Raw genomic sequence first — 13,300 nt, 5'->3', positions numbered from 1 at the left:
TATCCCAGTGTAGTAGCTTCAGAAATTTCCAGAAGTTTCGGGTACCACATTTTGAATCCTGAAGCACTAAGAAGCCCTTTGCTTCTATTTTGGAACTCCTTGAAGCTCCCAACATTAGGCTTCTCACCCTACCAGAGCTTACGTATCACGGACGCTGTGTATAATTTGTTGAATGTTGCAGTTGCATTCCCTATATCTTAAGGTCATGGGCAAAATAACCACACTGGAATTTCCATGTAACGTAATCTTCGATTTCAAAGTAATCTCTTTCTTTGTACTTTTACCCTGAACACAGGACAGGAGCAGCAAATTGCTCGAACCGTTGGTAACCTCCTATCAGATTACACAGTGTCATAACTGAGAACACCTCAAATCTCATATTAATATCCTTAGCAGTTACATATCTGGGAAAATAAGACCCTCACGCCTCTCTCTTGTTCTACTGCCGCCATGTTGGCGCGGTTCTTTTGTTAACAGACGCGCAGTTGCTTCATATTCCAGGCAGGTGCCAGTCGGTTGCTTCCGCTGGCACATAGCGAAGTGCGCGACATCTTCCGTCCAATCACATCTTTCTCTTTGCGGCTGCAATGAACCGATTGTCTTTGTGCAAAAGCCAACTTAATCTACCAATTTTCTTCCATATTCAACCCCACATTCTTTTTGCTGGAAATGCTGGCATTTAGTTGCAGCAGTAAGGCGTTCCGCGTGACGGAAACGCAGATTTGTGTGTGCCCGTTGAACTGGATTACGGTCTTGCGACTCTTGAGGGTTTTACGGCGGTGACTGTGAAGAATAATATTTTCCAGGATGTGACTCCGTGTAGTCTGATACATCGTTACAAGCATTTCAGAGGCACCTGACGACTCCATCTTCAGGGCAGAACAGCTCTTCTAGCTTGAAGGACCTCTGCAACCCTAAAAATGGATAGAAGATCTCTTACGCCCTGAAGAAGGGAACAGCTGTTTTCTGCGAATCACAATAGAGTACGCCTTAGAATACAGTAATTTAACGCATGAGGAGGGCAGGAGATCTGACAGCTTTCTAGAGCATACGTGTAGTCCGTTAAAGGTCAACCGAGGTTTCGGAGGAATATATCGCCTCCATCTTCAAAGTCGAATTAGCCGGTTTATTCATAACTACCTATGCGAGAACCTCAAATCCTACATGATAGATATCTGTTTAACTACACTTTAAAGATTCATATTTAGTTACTGTGTAGTTCACCGTCGCTATACACCTGCACAGTGCAAATCACAGGAAAGGAGAGAAATGGCGGATCCACTAGAATTGAAGGAATAAATTATGTTGGCATGTAACAAAGATTTTATTCCGGAATTTATTAGTTACGAATGAATAATTCTGCCTAAGACACAGTGTATTGCGCCTGATTCGGAATGCGTACCCCAGTAACACAAATCAGAAATATTCCTGTCTTTGAAGAAAGCAGTCTTCTGGGATTTGGCACCGTGTATATGTGGTGTTAACCGACGTTTCGGAGGAACATATCGCCTCCATCTTCAGGGTAGAAGGAAAAATATAAGAAATCCGCAAGCGAAGAGACCGTGAGAACCGGTGAAAGCAGTCTGCTTCTTCCTTCTACCCTGAAGATGGAGGCGATATGTTCCTCCGAAACGTCGGTTAACACCACATATACACGGTGCCAAATCCCAGAAGACTGCTTTCTTCATAGTCACCGCCGTGAAAGCCTCAAATCTTACATTCTTGTCTTTTCCGTATGTGAAATTTCTAAATTTTTGTTCCTTTTCTTTGGTTAATGCCTGCCACTTTTTCAAATTTAGGCGACAACTAACAAAGGAAGCGAATGTTTACAATATGGAAATGTCGGTAATCATGAAATACATACACGTATGTAGCATTTGTATCTGAAGTATTTACTTCTACTCTTCTCCAAGTACAATTAGAATGATCAAGTCAAGGAGGATGAGATGGGCAGGGCATGTAGCACGAATGGAGAGAAGAAGAATGCATATAGGATATTTGTGGAAAGCCAGAGGGAAAGAGACAACTACGAAGAACAACACGTAGATGGGTGACCAATATTAAAATGGATCTTAGAGAGGTAGGATGAAATGGATTGGATTGATCTGGCTCAGGATAGTGACCAGTGTAGGGTTCTTGTGAACACGGTGATAAACCTTCGGATTCTATAAAGTCCTGGGATGTTCTTGAGTAGCTGTACAATTGGTGGCATTTCAAGAAGGGCTCAGCTCCGTGAGTGAGTATTTACTCCCGAAATGAAGCAAGAGCAATAAAGTAAGATAGTTCTAATATAAAAATGAAGCGAGGGTATGACAGATTGCGTTTACTTTTTAAATTGCATCATTTAAAGAGTTTCCTTCATTGTTGACGCATTCCAAGCAACGAGCCGGTTCACTGTTCAATATGCCTTCCTGCCCACCTACTATTATTAAGGTGTAGTGATATTTTTAGCAAACCTCATCTCGAATTCATCCACACATTGAAGAATTTGTTTATAAATGGCGCTCTTCAAAAATCCCCGCAGAGGGGAACAAGAGATCCAGAGATTATTTTTCTGAAATTGTTGCCCTCGGAAACTGCATACAATTCTGCGGAGTGGGACGCGGTGCTGTTGCCTGCTAAAAGCACGCATGTTTTTGCATGCAGTTCGGGGCTCGGAACTTCTGTGACATGTCTAGGTCGCCTTCAGATCTCACTGTCACATTCACATTAAATATGGCCCAGTAACGTATCCAGTAGCTGCAGCACAACACACAGTGACTCTGACACTTCACTGTTCTTTGGCGTAATTATTACAGTTGTCCTCAACGTGTGGTCTGCGGACCCCTAGAGATCCGCAGTATTATCTTTGTCTTACTATTATAAATCATAGGTAAAAAAGCTGAAGCTGTCCCTGTGCATTACGCCATGAAGTCATATGGGGGAGTGGTTGCATAGACCCACATTTTCTTGACCTCGGCACTAGTTGGAGGTGAGTGGTCAGTTTCACGCCCCGGTCGCTTTACCCCAAGGAAAAGGACCCGGGGGACCCATTGAATAGGACGTTGAGGGCACCCCGGAGCCGGTCTGGACGACGTGGACAAGAGAAAATTCATGACATTACCGGGACACGAAATCCAACCCCTCGGTCGTCCAGCCCTTAGCCAGTCGCTATGCCGAAAAAAGTTGTGTTGAATATTTGTAATAATGTACAAAATCTGTGTATTTTCTGGACTCGAAATTGCGTTTTGGAATGTATGCCAGCTGCAGAGTGGTGACCCAGCCACTTTAGTCACTAAACGATTGGGGTAAGAAAATATGTTGTAAACATGGTAACAAACTTTTAAACATTTTAAATAAACTGTTTTATTTGAATTTGTTTTATGTCGATAGGCAGACACTTTAAATGTGGAGGGATGAGTGGTCTTTGAGACAGGAATTGGATTCTAGGGGCTCACCGGAGTCGCAAAATTTGAGGACCCTGAATCCTAAAAACGGCAATGTAGTTGTTAAGGGTTTTGTGGGGTTGCTCAAGCTTATACAAACATTAAGATCGAAATGGTCCTTGGATATTCTCTTCATATCCTTAAAGTAACTACTACAAACATTATGAGGCTTTTCAAAGTCAACATTGCCAAGTTCCTGAAAAATACTACTTTCGTACAGCCACGGGTAAAGCCACTGTGGAGTAGATCCCCGCAATTCCTAGTGTTGAAGCTAACTTCTGCTCAAAGGAGACGCAACTACCCCTCGTAGCTTGGCTAGTGGCTACATGCGCATCCGTGGTCATCTCTTCTCACCTCGTCCTACTGAGCTTCTCGTGTTTCGGTGGGTGAACACTGCCTTCTTCATTATATTTTTTGACTCCGGAAGGAATAACGTTATAGCACAGAAGATTTCAGTACGGAAATGATTTCCCTAGTGCTCAATTAAGTAAAAAAGTAAAGGTATCCCTTTAACAGGCCGTGGAGGCCCATAAGGTTGTGATATGTTCAGATTCCCACATTTTCTAGACAATCGGCTCACAGATGGCGGTGAGGTTGTCAGCCCTACCCGCTGGCCTCCCTTTATTCCCAGGAATATTCCTAGTACTGATTTATGTTAGAGGCTAAGTCGACCCCAGGGCCATATTGTGGCTGGAACGAGTAGGCCAACTGAAAAAAATAATCCACTGACCTCATCGGGACTTGAAACCGCGACCTTCCGGCTTGTAGCATAGTGCCTCAACCAACTACGCTACCGCGTGCTCTCCCCCCCAATATCCTGAATGTTTTGCAAATTTGGAATCTAATTTATTTAATAATTTCATGCTTGACACATCGTAATATTCTACAATTCTAAATATGAGAGCCTTAAACTGTAATGGAAAAGTCAAAATCACACATTCATGAGGACATGTCTTATAGATAAATGCAGAAAATGTGTGTGAAATATAGAAAGGGTAAAAAGTTAAATGTGTCTCTCTAATAGGCCGCGAAGGCCTATAGGGGTCTGAGAGGTTGAGGCTCCCACTTGTTCTAAACAGTCGGCTCATACTTGACGGTAAGGTTGCCAGTCTCACACGCCGACCGCCCTTTACCCACAGGAAAGTTCCTGGTACTCATTTCTGTTAGACTCTCAGTCGACCCCAGAGCCATAGTGCTGTTGGAAGGATTAAGTAAATTGAAAAATCCAGTGACCTTATCGGGGTATATCGGGGAATAGGGAATTAGTAGAATTCGAAGGGGCATATCAACTTTCATTCCTTAATGACTGTGAAGTTCGCCCTTGGTTCCCCCACCTTTTTAAATGAAGAGTGTTCTCATGCCTACAGAGACAATTGTGGGAGGGCGAAAATTATTTATGTAAGGACTAGGAAATAATTGTCTGAAGAAAGAGAGGGACACTTTGAAAAGGCCCAATAAGACTCGTTGGTCATCGGGAAAAAAAGTTAATTTTGTTCAAATGTTTATTTCTGATAATGCTTAAAAATTTTGCACCAAAGATATGCATCGTCAGGGGTCAGAACAACTCACGAATGAGAAAAGTTCTACAGACGGTCTGATGACATTGCATGATTTCCGGTCTGCCTGGCTGTTCACGGTGTAAAAGACACAACACATATCTCATGGAGTCATTTTTAAACGAAGTACCTTTCGAGCTGTTAAAATTATGTCAGAACAGTATTTTAAAATAGGCCGCGACAGTTGCCTTGCAATGCGTTTTCCAATTCATTATCCACGACAGAAATTATTCCGTGCTATGTATGTACTTGATATAAGATCGCTAAATAACTCCCAAGTCAATCCCTAACTTATTCATCACGGCTAACAGATAATCTGACTCAGGAATAACTGAACGATTACAAAAGATATAGAACCTCGTCTTCTGGAAACATTTAAGGCGATATTCCCAAAGCAGAGTCTAATAATCGAGAAGCTACATTTGACAGTGAACAGACGTCAGGCGTCAGTTGTGAATTACGAGACGTTCGTCTCATTTATGTACACGAGAAGTGAGTTAAACATAGACTGGTTCAAAACGAAGCAGCTGTCAGGTATTCTGAATTTCTGAAATCCGGTGAAGAAGGCAGACACTTTCGGTTCGATAATCTTACGAAAGCATGTTCTGAAACCGTTCTGAATTTCAGAGATATAGTTGCTTAGCAACCTCAGAGGATATGGAATGCAGATTCCTTCTTTCATGCGTTCTTTGGACTAAAGAAAAATTTTTCTTCACTTTAAGTGCCATTCCTTGAAGATGTGTTCGAAGGGGGAAGTAATTTTGCACGCATTTTGTAATCTCGGCTCTAGATGGAGGTAAATGGGGCAAGCGGTACCGTAATTGATTGAGGCACTATGCTACAATCCGGAAGATTGTGGGTTCGAGTCCTGATAAGGTGGATATTTTTCAATTTACCTAATCCTTCCAGCTTTTAAACGGGTTGCATAACCCCGTTCCTCCACCGCTACTCTGCGCGGACGACATAGAAAACAGCCTCACCTATTGTTGCGTGTTGGATCGTGTTTACAGAGCTGTTGCCTGGCAACGCGTTCATCAAATTTGTTTGGAACATTAGTAGCATTATGATTGGCAACGAAAAACCACACTATTCAGAGCAGAACCATGTTAGTGCCGCCTCATATTCCACAGATCAGTCATGGCCTGTTCTGAGATTAAACGTAAAGCTTCGTGGTGCGAAAATGCGACTAACTACCTGAGCTGTGATATGGCATAAACTATTATATGTGTAGCAAGCCCTAACTCAGTGTCTTACTCCATGGCGTTAGCGTGTAAAGTTGCACTGGGCCAGGTTTTCTCACGGGTTTGCTGTGACTAGGCCTCCATATATAGGCCGAACCGAGAGACCCCACTTTGCACAAAATTGACCGTACTTCTTCTGAAGCAAAGAGTGTGGGCACTATAAGGCTGACGCTACATTTTACTCGAAGTCGTTCCATAATGGAGTTGTAAACTCTGCGAGACACTTTAGGGCACCTTTATGAAAGAAGTAATGAGAAAGGTACAGAACATTTGTACAACATAGCATAAGGAGCATCTGTTCTTCTGCTTTGTCACGTAAAAGCATATCAAACAAGAGTCACTAGACTTTTATGGCAAATTAAATTTTCTAGGGAGAAAATTAAAATTTGACGACAAATTTTATTATGTTATAAAGTTCCAGTACCGTTAGAACATTCAGTACAACTTTTTAATGCTCAATCTCAAGTTTCCCTTACAGTAGTGACAATTTGAATATATTCAGATAAGCCTGATGTGCATTTTATTTATCTGGAATTTTTAGACTCCTGTTATTCACGACTTGTATGTTCAGTTTAGCTTATATTTCTTCCTCACCGAAAGAGTAGACTTACGAGCTAACCATACTGTCTGTGTGTATCTGTGTGTTCCAGTTTTAACTTTTGATCCAGTTGACTGATCTTTACGAGATTGGGTACGACAGTTACGTGTATATCTGACATACGGACTAGTGAGGTGAGAGAGACAGTATGCAGTGGCAAAATTATCTTTAATAATATACCTTGGAAAAATGTGCAAGTTTGTAGAGTTAGATTTCTGTTGATTCAGAAAACAGAATGGTGGCTGTATGAAATATATATTTAGGTTTCGAATTGGTAACTGACGAATCGTTCGAGATAACTTGCGAAATAAATCATAAACATGCCTCTATATTCTACGCAACATGTTATATATGAGTCAACAGTTACAAACATGGAGATGGCTCGAATCTTTATGAATACGAACCATAAATTGCTGTACTTATGTAACAAAATTTTTCAAAGATAACAATAATAACAACAAGAAGTTCTGGGAAGAAATAGACGTCTAAATTTCTTTTATAAGACAAGGGCTTCGTAGAAAACGATGCCCCCAACAAATTTATTGTGTTTCTTTTTGGCCGCAGTAACGTGTTTGCAAAGCCGTTGCCTTGCAACCCCGTATAAAGGGGGTACCTATACCGACAGACAGCGTGATATCATGCATATAATTTTATTTCTTTTTCAAATTATGAAAAATAAGCTAGAAATTATAATAATTCCATACTCTTCAGGTTAATTCTTCATTTATTTATATTCTAAACTCAACAATCAGGGGCCAGTTACAGAGTCAGAATGAGTACAAAACAATAACACATTAAACACAAAGACGGACTAATAAACGAGTAAAAAATAAAAATGAAAAAAACGTCAAATCTCTTGAAATTATTTAATTTTAAACATAAGTTTCTTAAAGTTTCTATTCATATAGGAACTCCATTAGGAGCAGAAGTACGTATATGTAGCCTAAAGACTGTGATTACAGGAGCAACTGACTATAGGGAAGTTACGTATACTTGTACCAACTTTTTCTAGAACTGAAGACCAACATTTATCCCCATCGTAAATACACGTACTTATTGAAAACAAAAATTTATGTCTGTAATTGTATTTTTTGGTTGATTATCCTAATGATACAATAGGTGACAATGGGCTGAAAGTTTTCTTCATATATGTTCAAGTTTACTGGAGTCTGCAATAGTAATAGATTTCCATGCAATAGAAGCATATTCAAGTTTAGATACGACCACAATAATGATAATCTTTAATATGTATATACAGTTACAAGGAATAAAATATTGACTACTATAATTCGACCTTCCCCTTCTACGTACGAGTGCAGAACTCGAGATAGGCAAATAAGTAGATTTTGCTCTTAATTTCCTTCTGTGTAGATACAAGAAAAAGATCTGCAGGACCAGGAATCAGTGAAATACGGAACCAAGTTTTTTAATTCTGTACACTTCGAATTCTTTGCCATTCAAACAAATTAACTCCTCAAAATTCAGCGATATTCGATGCAATTTTCAGATAGAAATTTGTAGCTCATGTGAGCAAGACAAGTGTTCAGGTTTCCTTTCGAATCTTGAGCTTTGGTACGTTTTAATAATAATGTTATAGCGGACCTCAGAGAAGTAAGACGGGAGGGTTTGGATTGTATTGAACTGGCTCAGGATAGAGTTCAGTGGTTAATACATCCGTAAAAGGTAGGGAATTTCTTTATCGCCTGAAGGAATATCCACTTTTCATTGAGGATATATTTTTATGGATTTCTGCTGGAAAATGGCCACTTGAAGGAGATGAAAGGTTAATGTTGGAATAGTTTCTTGGGGTGGGTGAGACTGAGTCCACCTGACACGCCGGAAACTATTTGGCCTGTTGTACCAGCCCCGTATGATCGAGGAGTATGGAGAAGTCGGTGGAATGAGAATTGGCGGAGAAACCGAAGTAATCGGAGAAAGCTTACCCCAATACCACATTGTCCACCACAAATCCCACATGACATGACCTGGTTTCGAACCCTGGTCGACGCAGTTAGAAGTCGGCAACTAACTGCCTGAGGTATGGTGAGGTCAAAAATGGCTGCTAGAAAAATACGTATATTTTGATAAAGTAAACTGAATTAAACTTACTCAGGATCGTGTGTGATGACTACTTTTGTTATCGGGGTGATGAATTGAAGTGTTCTATTGCCAGAGTAGTTAGTTCCTCGCCAGAATACAGGTCGAATGAATTTGTTTTCATTACGCCGGCCATGTTCTAGGGCACAGTCTTTGTGTTACAGCAATATTATGAGGCAACGGATAATCTGTGAGAGAGGCCAGCTCAGCTGCTACGGTTGTTTCTACAGGAGGCTGGAAAGTTTTTCGCATAAGTGAATTTCAAACTTAGCACTTTTTTTAAGATCCAGTAAGACATTTTAACCTATAATACCTGAATACTTAACTAAAATTGCATATTACTAAGTTTGACTTAACTCTTCAGCTAACCAAAATGACTGAAAATTACTTGCGTTTAAGTTACGTTTTCTTTATTTACAGGTGGTTGTACAGATGTTTAATTAACGGTCTATGCGCAGGTGACAGCGCCACTATTCATTAACCCTTATCTACAGGAGATACGCCCTGTTTAATTTCCTATATAACATCTTTATTTCCTCTTTCACGCCTTACGGGGTTGTTACACCTGGGAGATATTAAATTGCGCTTTCCCCACGCCTTGGGTCGGAGCTGAAGCAAGTAATTTCTGCTGGAGGTTCATGCGCGCGTAATCTGCAGGCCCAGTTTAACCTTAAAAGTACTGGTGGTATGCTCTGTGTACACGCAAAAATGTTATTTCGCCAATGTAATACATCGCTCGTTACTTATTTCATGGTGTTATTTTCTTGGTTTATTTTCCGATCCTGAAGATAGAAGTGATACGTTCCCTTGGAATGTCGGTTGACTTTCAGCGGACTGCATAGCGTTATATCTCAGAACACAGAACTCTTCAGAAACTCAAAATCTACAAATAAATACAAATAACAAAAATAAATATAGTTGAAGGAAGCGAAAAGCTTTCTTATTTTATGCTTTTCATGGTTTTGCGAAAATCAGTTTGGGAACTATTATTCTAGCCGGAAGACCAATGCAACGTAGTAGACTTCGTTCTGCATGTAACATGTTTGTCAGACTTTCATCCGTAAGAACGGGCGTTCATAAAGCAGTAAGACGCATAATTGCAAAGACGAATGTAAGATTCCAGGTATTCACGGCAGTAAATATTGCGGTTATTGTCTCCTGGCTACGGCACCTTGTCCTAGCCACAGGTTGTAGGACACCATAAAAGATTAGCACTGTGCTTTTTGAGTCTGACTCCCCATTGAATGCGTGTGTTTACAAATACATTGATCACCGTGTTTATATGACGGAATCAGCCGAAAGTAGCCGAAATGGTGGCGCGCGCGGGGTTATAGGTAGCGCTGCATGCTACCAGCCTCACTCGAGTGTTTGCGCCAGTAGTTGGTGGTTAGAAATGGCGTCCGGTAAGCTGATGCTTCTGTGCGCGGTAGTGCTGGGGTGTTCAGTGATATCAATGGGGGCTCCTTACCCCGAGGCGGGAGGAGAGCCCTGTCAACCAGATAAACTCACCGTCTACAAAGTGGTGCTACAGACTTTCTGGACCCGAGATCAATTCCCGAAACATTACCCGGACTGGAGACCCCCTGCACAATGGTCTAAGCTAGTTGGTGAGTACCAGGGCCTACCTATCGCCAGATGTGGCTATATTTAGTACCGAGTAATGTAATGCTAATTGTATCATTACAGTGAGAACATGAAGTGAGGACTTGGTTCCGGTATATTTGTTAACTGTTAAGTGATAAGTTGTCTCAGTGCCATGTTTTGTTACAACTCTGCAACATTTTATGTTAAGTAGTGTCGAATGGGGCACGATAGAACGATTTTGTTGAAAGGGGAGGGAGTTGGGTGGAAGCATTCGTAGCTTGTTTTAATTTAATTTACTGTTACTCGGAAGGAAAAATTAAGGAAACATGAAATAAACCATCAAGATAGTCTGCTAAGGAACCTAATCATTGCTGTTCTCGCCCCTGTCGATAGGAAGGTAGGGCCAAGAAATACATAATTTGATATATCTGGTGTGGTTTTTCAAAATGATGTTAAACTTAGTATTAACGTTAGGCCGCGCCGTAGCTCAAGCGGTTAGTCGCTGGCTTCCCACTGCGGCGGCCCAGGTTCGATCCCGGGTCTGGCTAAGTGGGGTTTGTGGTGGACAAAGTGGCGCTAGAGCAGGTTTTCTCCGAGTACTTCGGTTTACCCTGCCAATCTTGATTTCACCAATTGCTCCACAATCACCCTCACCTATCATCTGTGGCTGGTACAATAGGCCAGAAGTGGCCGCAGTACAAGGGATTTAGTCCCACACCACTAGCAATAAAAAATAGTATTAGTATTTCGTATTATAGCCTCAAACTGTGCCAAAGGGGGGACTGTGCTACAAGCCTTAAGGTCGCGGGTTCAAGTCCCTATTAGGTCATTGGATTTTTTTTTTCAATTTACCTAATCCTTCCAGCCGCACTATGACCCTGGGGGTCGACTAACAGATATGAGTACCAGGAATGTTCTTGGAATCTTCCTTGGGGGTAAAGGGAGGCCGGCGCGTGGGGCTGACAACCTTGCCGCCATCTATGAGCCGATTGTCTAGAAAATGTGGGAACCTTAACATCTCAAAACCCTATGGGCCTCCACGGCCTGATACAGGGATAGCTTTACTTACTTTTTTTTAGTAATAGTAAAATGCAAATCTGGTACAGTGAAAATATTTAATTTCGTACATGTCCTTTTCGAATAACCTATGAAATATTATTACACAGTATTATTAAATATGAGCTTAATTATGGATATCATAGGAGGCCAAATTTTTAATCTGAAATTAATATTATTTTTCGTTAACAGAAATTCGGTTAGTATGCTGCCCTAAGAAGCATAAATATTTTACCGTTTGACGTTAATGGAACTGATTAGACCACAGAAATTTTCATGTAATCCGGCTAGGTATATTATTTTCTCCTTCAGAGGATAAAATATAGATTCTATTAGCAAGCCTTCAAATTCATGTCAGCTTAATTCAGCCCATAACCTTTTACAAATCTTCCCAAAAATCACATTTTTCCCTTTTCTTAATTATAATTATTTCTTTACTGGAGTTTATCATTTGTTTGTGCACCATATAGAATACGCGTTTCGGGATTTCTAGAACGTCTCCAGATATTCCTGACTTGGGCGCCGATCTCAGGTGTGTAAGATGCTCTAACTTCAAGAAACGTGACCAAAATTCTGATGTCATGCCAGTCTCTTCCTTCCCGTTGATTCAGTTCACTTTCGTACAAACTGATGTTCGTTCTTTTGCTGTGGAAGCATTCATCACACAGGAAAGATGAGTAGAAAATATGTGCCCAGTACATTTCACGTACTCAGTAAAGGCAAATACTACACGTATTTGCTAGCAAGGCAAGTGGATATTCTAACATGTTACTTCGCCACCAGAAAATCTGTTAATCATGTTTACAGTTTGCTGCCGTACACGTTTAGACAAATTGATGTTTTGTGTTTGTTAAGAATCATAATTCTAAGATTTGAGGCTTTCACGGCGGTGACTATGAAGAAAGCAGTCTTCTGGGGTTTGGCACCGTGTATATGTGGTGTTAACCGACGTTTCGGAGGAACGTATCGCCTCCATCTTCAGGGTAGAAGAAAAAATATAAGAAATCTGCACAGTCTGCTTTTACCGGTTCTCACGGTCTCTTCGCTTGCAGATTTCTTATATTTTTTCTTCTACCCTGAAGATGGAGGCGATACGTTCCTCCGAAACGTCGGTTAACACCACATATACACGGTGCCAAATCCCAGAAGACTGCTTTCTTCATCATAATTTTACTTTCCCCGTTTACGCTACGTGCTTTATAAAACGGAGAAAGGTCCTACATGAGAAGCTTACAGTCATTCATTTGATCAAAATATTTGCCACCGTTTACGAAATCCCGAAAGTTCATTTGCCGTATTCATAAGGGCCCTTTACTGGCCCTTGTCTAAGCTAAATAAATTTAGTCAGCACACTCACACCCTATTAAAATCAATTTTCATACTATTCTTCCTTCGACTCCTAGATCCAACAAGTGATCTTTCGTCTTAAATTTTTTTTTTAATTCGCTTGGTGGAGGGTGGAGTCCAACTGGGTCCACTCGGCACGGCGGCCACTGTTCGGCCTATTGTGTCCTGCCCCGGGTGATTATGATGATGGAGAATTTGGTGGAATGTACTAGCAGGGGATCTTTCTTCTTACTTTCAAGTTTTGGAATTAAAATTTTGTTTACTGTGGCGTCCCTTTCATTCATGCTGCATGCCCCGCCAAGTCTCATTTTCTCCACCACCCTAATTATATTTGTTAAATAATACACAAAGAAGTGTTGTGCTGACATTAATATGAAGACTGACAAATTTGTCACT

At 40.9% G+C, this 13,300-nt stretch overlaps 1 protein-coding gene across 1 annotated transcript in view; it reads left to right on the top strand.

The window, feature by feature from the left end:
- The first annotated feature begins 10,289 nt into the window (after positions 1-10,289).
- LOC111869872 (spondin-2) overlaps positions 10,290-13,300 on the top strand; it is a 391,543-nt gene continuing 388,532 nt past the window's right edge. Inside the window, exon 1 of the mRNA XM_023861711.2 lies at positions 10,290-10,524. Coding sequence (XP_023717479.1) covers positions 10,311-10,524 — 214 coding nt within the window. The 5' untranslated portion in view covers positions 10,290-10,310. The remainder of the gene's footprint in view (positions 10,525-13,300) is intronic.

This window comes from Cryptotermes secundus, unplaced genomic scaffold, assembly GCF_002891405.2.
Source record: "Cryptotermes secundus unplaced genomic scaffold, Csec_1.0 scaffold439, whole genome shotgun sequence".
Lineage (NCBI taxonomy): Eukaryota > Metazoa > Arthropoda > Insecta > Blattodea > Kalotermitidae > Cryptotermes > Cryptotermes secundus.
This window is presented reverse-complemented; position numbering and strand designations above follow the sequence as displayed.